Genomic DNA, 11,999 nt, shown 5'->3' with positions numbered 1-11,999 from the left:
GTGCTGGAAATGGCAAGAATGTCACTGTAATGAGAGAGCAACGGACCAGGAGCCCTGGAAATAAAGGAGAACCGTACTTCTCCGGCTCAGCTATAGTTCCGCGGACAAAGGCTCCATATGTCGTGACTCACCCACTTGGAGATGTGAATGCGCTAACGCTCGATCTCCAGCTCCAAGATGGCTACTTCCCTTTCAACACAAAACACAAAAACAAGTGCATGGGCGAACCAAGTATAAATATATGATATACGTTAAGGCCTTACTTCACTGAAAACATGCTAAATCAATATCATTTACATACTGGGCCGTCTCCATGAAGGTTGTTTCTGAGGATTGCGAATAAAAGTGACTGTCAGCTTGTTTTTATAATTCAAATAAAATAAAGCTAACCCTTTGCCAGTCTTATTTACAGAAAGGAAGATCTGTTTGCAGGTTTCGTTTGCAGCAAACCAGTGAAGTGGTGAAACACTCTGAGCTTCCCAAGAGCTTGTCTTTAATGTGGGATTTGGCCTAATTAGCCAGCGTTACTCAGCCGAGATGTGAAACGCAGCCAATGTCAAACACGAGCGGCAGGACCAAGCCGCCCAGAAAATGCCTGCTTTGAGTGGCAGGCTGGGTGAGGGGGCAAACCAACGGAGGGGCTCTCCAGGCCCATCAGTCGTCTCTCCCAGTGTGATGCCTGCTGGGCCATTCCAGTTGGGTGCCGAGCCGTTATCTCACTCTCCTTCCAGCGTGAGCGAAAGGAGGGAGGCCTCCCTCTTCCTTCAGCACTGCTGCCCAAGAACAAGGCAGGAAACAGGGCTAAGCTAGACTGGGACCTTTAGCAGATGTTATAGAGGGGCCCTCAATTTAAAAAAATACACATAAATATGATAAATTATTTACTCGCATAGTAAACTAATTTGATTTTTTCATTTGCTATATAGCCAGATAGTTACAGCCCCTGAGGAAAGCCCCAGTCCGCATAATGGATCTATTTGGTCCTGCTCTAGCTAAATCGCTGGTGCAGGTTCAAGTAGGGAAATCAAACCCATAAAGGGGGATAGGATATGGCGGAAGCTGCTGCCCCCATTTCTGCCCCCACCCAGGCCTGAACCACCCTCCCCCCACCCAAACTCTTCTACCGCCAGCCTGCATGGAGCTTACCTGCTTTTGTTGTATGTTGGTCTTCTGCAGGCACCAGAAGGTGATGGCGTCTAGTCTGGACACCTTTAAAAGGGAATTGGACTAGTTTCTGGAGGAAAAATCCATTACGGGGTACAAGCCATGAAGTGTATGCCCATGGATCCATGTACCCATGGATCCAGCATCTACTGATTCAATTATCTATAGTTGTCCACAACCCACAGGCCTGAAGCCTGGGATCTCCTGGGATCCTTTTACAGGTTCATTAATTATTATTATTATTATTATTATTAACCATTTATATACTACTTTTCAACAAAAATTTAATCAGAATTTATTTATATCAGAATTAAGGCGCAATCATAACCTGGGCTGGAACAGGCAAACCAGTTGGTCTGCACTGTATCCAGCACAGGGTAGAAGCAGGCTTGGGTGCAACTTGGAGTAAGGGAATTTATGTCCTCTTACCCCGTTATATGCCAGCCAGCCCTATGGGTGTCCTCAAATCTGTGCCCATAAATCCAAGTAGGCCATGTAATGCTGATCAGGCCAGGGATGAGGGTTAGGATCCAGCCTAGGTCCACCCAGACTGGTCCCATCCCCCTCTCTGGTTCGATCTGCTTCCTGGATTGCCCTCCTGTCGTACACTTGGTCTCACTCCCAGGGTTTTAGGGTGCTCAGAGTTGTTGGTTCTGAACCCTAGAGCCCTCAAAGATCCCTGTTCGGTAGTACTGCCACCACCCTGTAAGAGCCAGTGTCCCAGTCCAGGGAAACCAAGACCCTCTAGGCTTAACTATATCCCTTGTAGGCACTGAGCACTTTCTTTACTTAAAGTCTCAGTCCTCAAGTTACTAGTCCACAATGAGGATTTTTGGTAGCTTGCTGAACGGCTAGGCAGGATTCTGAACCTTTGTCCCCAACAGACAATGAACCAACATGATAAAGGATTTTTACTTTAATAAATTCATAGGGTTACAAAAAGTTACAAAAGGCAGCAAATGCTAGAGTCATAAAAACTTCTAGGAAACACATCAGCATAAAACAACAAAGCTAACTGGCTAACTCTATTATTCTCTGACTCTCACCTGGGTCAGCTTCTTTTGTAGATCCTCAGGTCAGTCACCTAAGAGGCCACATGGTCCTGGCGGGGCAGGATGTGCACCCACCACCTATCTCACCAAGAGACAAGACCAAAAAACCCTGTCCTCCGGAAGTGGGGCTGGAAGCTCACCCTCTCAGCTCTTCCTTCCCCCCCTGGAGATCTACAGCTGCATTCCATCCTTGATCGGTGTCTTTCTGGCTGCCTAGGTGTGACATAATCACCTTCCATTGAGTTGTAAATTCCTAGCAGATAGGAAATGCAAGCCACTTCTGTGTTACTGTTTTAGCTTGGTTCAGGCTTTACATGTTACTAGGCCTAAACTGTACATATTCATGACACCTCCCCACACCACAAAACACCTCCATTCCACCTTCCCACCACCGTCTCCCATCCCGTGCTGGTCTGCCCAGGCTAGCACAAACTCATTGTTCACTGGTACGGCTTCAGCACTGTTGAACACACCAGTGCATGCAGCCCAATTCCTAGATGGTCAAGCTTCCGTTGGCCCCACCCTGGCTGCAGTCCTGCTAGAAAAAGAAATAGCCATAATGGAAAACAGAAAGATAATTGTGGGGGCAAACCCAGCCTTTTGTTCAGAGTTATTTCATTTTTCTTTGAAAGGGAGTAAATACAGTTATCCAGCAGCACCTCCCATCCCTTGTGGGCAGCGAGGTTTTCAATTATATCACACAATTTTACTGAAAATGCATAAAGCCTGGTCCTATCATCCTTCCCCAGGCTCTGACAATAAATCTCCCTGTGTAATCATTGGTCTGCAGCCATGGCACCTCATTTTCAGTGTGTTTATTTTCCGCAGGTAATGCAAAAATATTAGGAACTTAACTAGCAATTTAGCCACTGTCTCTCACACTGTATTGGCAGAATCTCTCGCTCTCAAAACTCAGCTCTGGTGAGGATTCGTTTTCTGAAATGAATGGAATCCAAGCCAAATGGGGTCCATGGGTTCCATTCGTTCATTATGAAAAGAACAGGACAAAGAATTCACGTACAGGTCCAGTCTTTGGGAACCACTGCTCTAGTGGGTCACTATAGTTGTTTTTAAAAGTGGGTCCCAGTGCTAAAGTGTTTCAGATGCACTACACCATGTATGGCATGCCTGTCCTGGTGAAGAAGCTGAGTTGAGGGCAGGAAACTGGTTGCGACTGTATCTCTTAAAACAAGACCCACATAGGATATAATAATGCACAACTTTTTAAATCCCCCTTTGGCCATACCCTCCCACCAGCCATCTTTGCCTGGTATACACAGTAGCCAAGGGAGTCATCCAGGTTGCTTGTGCTTGTTTCCATGAATGCTGTTCCTTGATCATGACAAATGGATTCAGTGGGAGCCATGGATACCAGCCAAGGGAGCCAGGGAACCCTTGGTAAAAACCCACTGCCCAATACAATGTCTAGGATTGTAACCCTAATGGCCAATGGCCCAGTAGGCTGAGTCGCAAGTCGGAAAAGGTTGGGAACCATTGGCCTAACTTCTTCACACCCATTACTGCCTCATTCTACCTTACCCTGCCCTGCCTCATCTAACCCTGTCCTGCCTCCCCCAACATCTTACCTGCTTCAGCAGGTCCTCCAGGATCCACTGACATGCACAGGAAATCTCTGACCTTGCCACTGGTGCTTCTGCAGTGTGCTACTCTGTGAGATGCTGGAGCATTTTTTGTGACTGCTGTAAGGCAGTCAGCACCTGCTGGGCCCAATAAGATTGGGTCATAAGGCAGCAATCCTCTACACATCTTCCTGGGTGCAAGCCCCATTGAGCACAATGTGACTTACTTCTGAGTAAACATTCATGAGATTGCATTATAAGTGATATAATCAATTATTCCATTTTGTTCAGGAAAGTTTGTGTCAGAATTGTTGAGGCTTAACCGCCTACACCAACATTGTCATCCATCAGAAAACAGATTTCAGCTGACAAGGAGAAAATTGCCTTTTTGATTTTCATGGTGACACAAATGAGAAACAGGGGTGCTTAAATCTACATGACATGCAATGTGAAGAAGTTCCTCTGGGAACCTTCTCCAGAATGAGCAATAAAGAAGTTTTGCTCTGCTATTTCATATGATGAAGATTTGTTTTGCTTAATGCTGGTGTGTGTGTGTGTGTGTGTGTGTGTGTGTGTGTGTGTGTCTATTTCACTAACCATTCCTGTTCAAATGTGGGCCCTATGTGATTTCCTTTAACAAGACTTTTTCAGAATATAGTTTTTCAGAATACAGCCATTTAAATGTATACCAGATTTTGTGCTATAACACTGAGTGGGACATCAAAAATTTCAGAAAAATATGTAGAATCCAATTATGGCAGGTGGACAACACAGTAATCATGGGGACTGGTGGTGAGAATGTCACTGTGGAACTCCCAACTGAAAATAAGGGCATATTTCATAGATTAATAAGACCTGAAAATAAGGTTATATTTCATGGAAATATTTCATATTTCATATATTTCTGTCTTTTTAAAAGACAGAATTGTTAAAAATTAAAAAGAATAGTTTGCATTCAATGTTTGTGTAAGAATGGTAGAAGTTCTATAATGGTATTAGAGACCATAACCGTGGAGATTGCTCCACGGAGGACATACAGAATAAAATTGATCACAAAAACAATAAAAGTAATACAAAAAAAGCTGCATCTCCTCATCCCTAATGTCGAGACTGTTAGTGAGCCTCAGAAAGGCCAATTCCCACCCCTTGTGTTCTGCTGTTGATTTTTGTTGTTGCTGTTTGTTTTAACATGATCACTCATTAATAAAGCAACCCAACTAAAAATGCATAAGGTTCTCCAAAATTCTGAAAACATTCACTGGCCCTACCTAAAATAAACTGAACAGTTATCTTATCTCTTACCTTATCCTGCACATGTCTGATCTCGTCTGAACTCGGAAGCTAAGCAAGCTCAAGCCGGGTTAGTACTTGGATGGGAGACCGCTTGGGAATACCAGGTGCTATAGGCTTATACCATAGTCTTTTGAGACTGAAGGTTGCCAACCAACCAGTGCAAGTTACTAGGCTAGTACACATTTAGCTTATGTTGAATACACCAATCGTGAATACACCTCACACCAATTGTTAAGAATATTCAGAAAAGCAATTTCCAACAAGTGAATATTTAAGGACCTTTAATATATTTAATTAAAAATGGAAGATTCTGTATTACATAGGGTTATATGCCATTGATACCATGCGTATATGTTTTTCCAGAAAAAAGATCCTTTCATGCTTAAAAAATGCACCTTAATTTAATACTGTACAGTATAACATACAGAGTAGTAAAGAAAGTAGTAAACAGGTAATGTGCCAAAGAAGAGAGATACACATGACTAGGCAATTACAATTTTGACACAAAACATCTTCCAGTACCTGAAGGCAATTCACAATCATTTCCAAGGTATTCGTGAGATTTAAGGCCATTTGTTCTAAATAAAAGTTTTGACACAAATACTCACAAAACTGTGAATTTCTCGTAAAAACTGTACATGCAAAAACATCTGATAATTAGGATAAGAACAGGCATATAATAAAATACTTGTGTAGTTATATACATAAAAGTTGTGCACTAAGCAACACTGCAGTGCGATTTTAACCCCGGTAATTAATAGGATGACTTCCCCCCCCCCACATGGTGGTGTGACTGTGACAAAGGCCAACTCAGAAGTGAGTCAGCATCCCTTTGAACAGACCATCGAGACAACCTCACCGAAACTGGCAATTTGCATAAAAGATTTAAATCACCCAGGATAAAATACTCACCCGCAGAAAGCTATAGGATGCCAAAAGCTCTACTGTCATTATGCAAGATACTCTACAGATATCACATGTTACAGAAACTAAATTATAGGAATCAAAACGTTATTCAATGCAGCCGTTCCCTAGTCTTATGCAATGTGTGACAATGTTCAAATTTATTATGCCAGCATAATTAGTCTTTAAAAAAATGTAAACACAAATTTCAGAAAGTGGAATAACTTGCAAAAATACTTATTCTTACAGTATACATGTTTTGGAAGCGTAGTCTCAAATATGTCAGATCAATCCGTTACCGAGCAATTTGAGTGAGGCTGTTCAATTCTCAAGACCTATGAATGTAGTTGTCCCCCCTTCCTCTCTACCCTTGGTTTTGCATTCAGATTTGTCCGGACAATCATTCAAAGAGATATTGCTTCTCTTGTGGATTTTACTATTGCAAGCTAGAAGACAATTCAAATATTCCAAATTCTTAAGATTAAAAATAATTATAAAAAGTAGTTAAGTTTGAAAAGTAGTAACATGTAAACATTGATACAGAGGAATTGTATTCCTACACATTTTTATGTACATATTAATTCCGGAAAGACAAGGACTTCTCAGTTGAACCCGTGACTTGTGCTTTCTTAAAAAAAAAGTGACAATAGTAGCTTTTTGTCTGTCAGAAACAAAATAAAACCCAGAAACAAACATCACCATTTTTCTCCTTGTACATAAAAGCTGTTCCGTTGCGCATGCAACTGGACTGGACATTTTGGTATATGAAGTAACGCACTCTGCTCCAAAGTCCACCAGAGAGTTCTATGGCATACGAAGAGGGACACTTGGTCTCAGCACAATGGCTCTTGGTGCACAAGAATACTGGTGCACTCTCTCAGTAGTGCTCTATGGTCTGTGAACAACCTTAAGCATTTGGTGTGCTTATATCTGAGTCTGCAATACGTGAATAGGAGGTGTGTATGGAGGAGGTGCAGGAGATGGCTTAATTCCTCTGACCCTCATATAGGAAAGAAACTGCTCTGGGATCTCAGCTAACACATCTTTAGCAAGTCTGGCCATACTTAGTACATGGTTTCCGCTTCTGTCAATGTAATCCCGAAACGGCACAAACTGAAATTAAAAAAAAACAACCAATATTATTCATCATTGCAGCTAAGATGTCATATATTATGGAAACCAAAGCCTGGAGATACAGTGTCATTGATTAAAAAGATTACATTTCATTATAAAACTCTCTGTTGACAGGATGAACGACATTGGATATTGCTTCTACATTTGGCCCAAAACTGCAAGCACGTTTTATTAAAAATGGATGGAAAAGAAGATGGTGTGCCCATCCCCACTCACAACAAGCCACCAACTACCTCAGGGAGGAGGAGAAGGAATTGTGCTTTAAACCAAATGTGAGCTGCCTTGAGAGTCACACAGGAGGTGGAAAGGTGCCATAAACATGCCTAGATAGATAACAGCCCAATTCTACCCAACTCCCCGTGTTCCTACAGTCATGGCCAATGGGGATCACACGGCATCCTGTGGGGGAATTTCAGGTCCTAGAGGTCTCCTCTGGGTAAGGGAACATTTGTTCCTTTGCCCAGGGGTAAGCCGTCACTGCCCCGCGGGGTCTGCTTGGATCTGCACTGTGGATGCAAGTCCAAGTGGATCCGGGAAGATGGATTGAGGCCAGGAAAGGGGATATTGGTGGCCTTGCTGCCATTGATACCTTCCTCTTCCTGGCCTAGATCTGCCTCTCCTCCCTGTCTGTTCCCCATTCTGCCCCTCCTCTCTCCATTCCTCTCATCCCGTTCCAGAACCACCATTCAGGGTGCGATACCATAGTCTTTTGAGACTGAAGGTTGCCAACTACTACTACTGCCCCACCAGACTTATCTTCCTGGGTCCTGGCAGTAAACCTTCCACACTGCTGCAACACTCCTAAAATGGCTGCTGGAGGCATGCTGCACGCGCTGCCAAAAGCCATTTTTATGGCAGCAGAACCGGGTAGGATTTAGCTGTAAATTAAAATGCATTCCATTTGTGATAGTAGAGAACCTGGTCCCATTCCTAGAAGCAGGGCAGTGAAAACAGTAGGGCAATGAAGCAGTGTCACCCTCTGATGAAGTATGCAGGTGGGACTCTCTAGGTATATAGAAACATGGTTTGTAAATTAAAATCCATAATGGCTAATGTGCTCATTGCTCTTCTGGAATTAGTGAATGCTGAGGACAGTTGAGGCAGTCATTCATTGTTGGCAACCTTCAGTCTTGAAGGACTATGGTATTGCGCTCTGAAAGGTGGTTCTGGAACAGCATCTAGTGTGGCTGAAAAGGCCAATTCGGGAGTGACAATCCCTTCCACACCGGGAGCAAGTGCAGTCTGTCCCTGGTCTGTCTCCCTGGCTATGGGCCTTCCTCCTTTGCCTCTTTGCCTTAGTCTGTTGGCCAAGTGTCTCTTCAAACTGGGAAAGGCCATGCTGCGCAGCCTGCCTCCAAGCAGGCCGCTCAGAGGCCAGGGTTTCCCACCTGTTAAGGTCCACTCCTAAGGCTTTCAGATCCCTCTTGCAGATGTCCTTGTATCGCAGCTGTGGTCTACCTGTAGGGCGCTTTCCTTGCACAAGTTCTCCATAGAGGAGATCCTTTGGGATCCATAGCTAGAAGGGGTGCAAAGCACTAAGTTTTGCAGGGAGCCTCACCCTCCCCTTTGGAGCCAGGCTCCGTTTTGCTCCCATTGCCCAGAATGTCCCTGAAGGGGAGGGCCAGGGGCCGCCTTCATGCTGCCATGAGGCTCCCTGCAAAACTTAGTGCTTTGCACCCCCTCTAGTTATGCCACTGAGTTGAGGGTCAATTGAGAATAAAATAAAAGTGGTCTCCTCAAGACTCTGAGGTGCCTGCGATGAGACATCTCCCAACCGCTCCCCTCTGGCCCAAGGCGAAAAAGCAAATAAACATTTTGAACATTTGAAATACCTGTTAGGCAGAACTACATTTTGTCTCACCTGCACAATATCTCTTTCTGCAAATTTTCCTCTTGAAGAGAGCCGTACGTTATCGCCATCCAATTCTTCCATAGCTTTTTTTAAAAAAAGAATGAAATTTTCTTTACTGTTGAACTAAACCTATTAAGTAAAACTAACAAGAAAAGCAAGAAATTTGTTTAGTTATCTGCTAGGGTTAGGTCCCTGGAAACTCCCGCAGATAGCGAATTCGCAGATCACGAACTAATGATCCTTTGGGATCAATGGGGTTAGGTGCAAGGGGTACCCTGGGAGGAAGGGGTACCTAACCTGCCATCAGAAGAATCCAGCAGTGACCCTCAGGAAGCCAGAAGAGTGCAGCAGGGAGTGCCAAAATATCTCTGAATGCTCCCACCTTCAGAATGGCATCCATAACCCATTTAAAAATGTCCTTTTATAGGGGTCCACACTGATCACAGGTACCATTCTGAAGATCCATGCAGCCTCTGGAATATCTCTGCATAGCAGGTGATAATGAGAACAGAGCCACAGATAACGAGAAAAGGTAGCAATTCTGTCCCTCATGGATAAGTAAATTCACAGACAGTGAATTCACATATAAAGAGAACTGACTGTATTTACATAGCATCATTGTGATCTAATCATAATGTGCTGAACTAGCCTACTTAAACTCCCCCTCCCCCAATTCCTATTAAAAAAATAAAATGATGACGGTACTGCTGGTGTCAACTTAAGTCTAGACAAGGTGCATGTGACAGTCCTGAACAACTCAGCTAAAGACCAACAGGCTAAGATAGTACTTAATCCTGTATTTACAATTGTAGCTGCATTCTGTTTCTGAGTCCAGTCTTGTAGATTTACCACTAATTTCACCATGAGCTTCACCATTTTATTCCCAGGAAAAAAAAAAATCTTAGACAAACCACTGAATAAAACCCACCATAAAAAGGGCAAATATTTTACATAAAGTACACAAAATTATATGGCAGGATCATCTTAACAGTGGTTTTACAGTGTTAACTTCCAAGGACAAAGATCCAGCTTTATGATGTAACTCTACAGTTTATAAATGGAGAATTCCCAGAAATCAAGTCTTAACGATCAATTATTAACTTTAGCAACAAAGTCACTCAGTCATATCTACCTTTTCTCTTTACAAGGAGATTAGATATGACCAATTTATGAGGGTATACAAGGTTATGCAAATAAATAACGGTCCATAGTTTCAGGACGCAATCCTAACCCCTTATGTCAGTGCTTTCCAGCACTGGCATAGCGGTGCCAATGGGACATGTGCTGCATCCTGCAGTTGGGTGTCACTCATGGAGGCCTCCTCAAAGTCAGGGAATGTTTGTTCCCTTACCTCAGAGCTGCATTGCCCTCAGGTCAGTGCTGACATATGTCAGGACTGACATAAGGAGTTAGGATTGCGCCCTCAATCACATTGGAGACGGCGGCGCAGAATCTTGCTGAGAATGATGCTGGTCTACATCTCCCTTCCAGATACTGGAACCGAATGTTTGCAAAAGTTCGTTTTCCAGAGGTTTAACAAAATTAGCACTATGTTCAGACTTGCTACTGAGTAGCATTAGCACTGTGGGGGATAATAGAACAGTCTGGACACAGGTATATTTGAGAATAAGAAATTCTCTTCTCCCGAGAAGAGATAAAAATATATCTCTAATATAGCCTTTTGTGCTAGGCAATATAGAAAATGCTGACAAGACAAGGGCTCTCTGGAAGTTGCTTTCAAAGGCAGTCTTCTAAACACAAGTTCGGAATTAGTGAACACGTCACAAACCACCTGTGGTTGTTTAGAGATCAACATGCTTTCAATGATACAGTTAACTCAAAGACTCTAAATTTTACAAGCTGTGATAAACCAGTTTTTGTAACTAAGGTATATGCATATAACAATATAAGCCCATGTATCTAAAATTCTTCTAGTTGTAATCTCCTTTAGGATCTTAGTATATTCACCATCACATTACTTATCAGTATGAATAATACCATAGATTGAGAGAGTTAATTACTTAACATGAAACCCAGCAAAGTTGGCAGAATTTCCATTTGTTGATTTGCTCCAATGTCTCATTGACATTTACAAGACTTCCTTCCAAAAGCTATCCTTAAATTGGGCTACTTACCATCAAATTCTGCTGGTCCAACTCCCACAATTATTATTGACATTGGAAGCCTGGAGGCCTTCACAAAAGAACAACACACAGTGATAGTATAATTACACCGTGTTCAAACTAAAACAATTGCAAAATGTACAATTAAATTAAAATTACATTGAAACAATTTTAAAATGTACAATTCTAAATGCCTGGAGAGTCTAACTTTCTCGTCCACTTTTTCACATACAAGGGGCAGAAATTAGAAGCTTCCCCTTCTGGTTCACACAACAACCCACAAAGTTTGCTATTTTTGTCAAATGTGCCAAACTGGTTTGTTCAAATCAAATCAAACTGTAATTTTACATCTTGGTTTAAGAACAAACTGCAGTTTGGTCAAACCACCTGGTTTGCCACATTCAGATGAAATGACAAACTCTGTAGTTTGTTGCAAACTAGGATGGAAAGCTTTCTCCCTTCCTTTTCTGCATAGAGAAGGGGAGGAGAGTGCATGCAAGTCTGAAGTTCACTGTGACTCACTGTTGTAATGACAAACTGTGAAGGCACTGGGTCTCTGTGCAAGAACTAGGGCCTTTAACTGCAATTGCCTTGGGCTAGGCGGAATTACTTCCCTGAGAAGTTTCAGAACAACTTTTGGAGGTGTTGCAAACTCATCTGTTCTAAAGGACTTTTGATTCCTGAGTTGTGATTATGATTCTATCACTGCTGCTAACTTTATGGTTTTACAGGCTTGTGCGCATAGAAGATTCTATATTTTTGTTTTCTTGATCTAACCTCTGTTATTAAGATGCCTTGAGTTTTTGAAGGAGAAATATATAGTATTAAATATATACAGTAGCCCTCGATATGTGTGAGGGATCTGTTCCTGGACCCCCGTGGATACGAATTTCGCAGA

At 42.6% G+C, this 11,999-nt stretch overlaps 1 protein-coding gene across 2 annotated transcripts in view; it reads right to left on the bottom strand.

Moving 5' to 3' along the window:
• Positions 1-5,353: 5,353 nt before the first annotated feature.
• The window catches only part of CPNE8 (copine 8), a 52,792-nt gene continuing 46,146 nt past the window's right edge, over positions 5,354-11,999 (bottom strand). For both annotated transcript variants that reach the window (XM_066633347.1, XM_066633349.1), the window contains exons 18-20: positions 11,114-11,171; positions 8,988-9,061; positions 5,354-7,105 (exon numbers count right to left, since the gene is read on the bottom strand). In XM_066633347.1, coding sequence (XP_066489444.1) covers positions 6,917-7,105; positions 8,988-9,061; positions 11,114-11,171 — 321 coding nt within the window. In that variant the 3' untranslated portion in view covers positions 5,354-6,916. The remainder of the gene's footprint in view (positions 7,106-8,987; positions 9,062-11,113; positions 11,172-11,999) is intronic.

This window comes from Tiliqua scincoides, chromosome 7, assembly GCF_035046505.1.
Source record: "Tiliqua scincoides isolate rTilSci1 chromosome 7, rTilSci1.hap2, whole genome shotgun sequence".
NCBI classification, from domain to species: Eukaryota; Metazoa; Chordata; class Lepidosauria; order Squamata; family Scincidae; genus Tiliqua; species Tiliqua scincoides.
The sequence above is the reverse complement of the archived record's forward strand: the minus strand, read 5'-3'. Positions and strand labels throughout refer to the sequence as shown.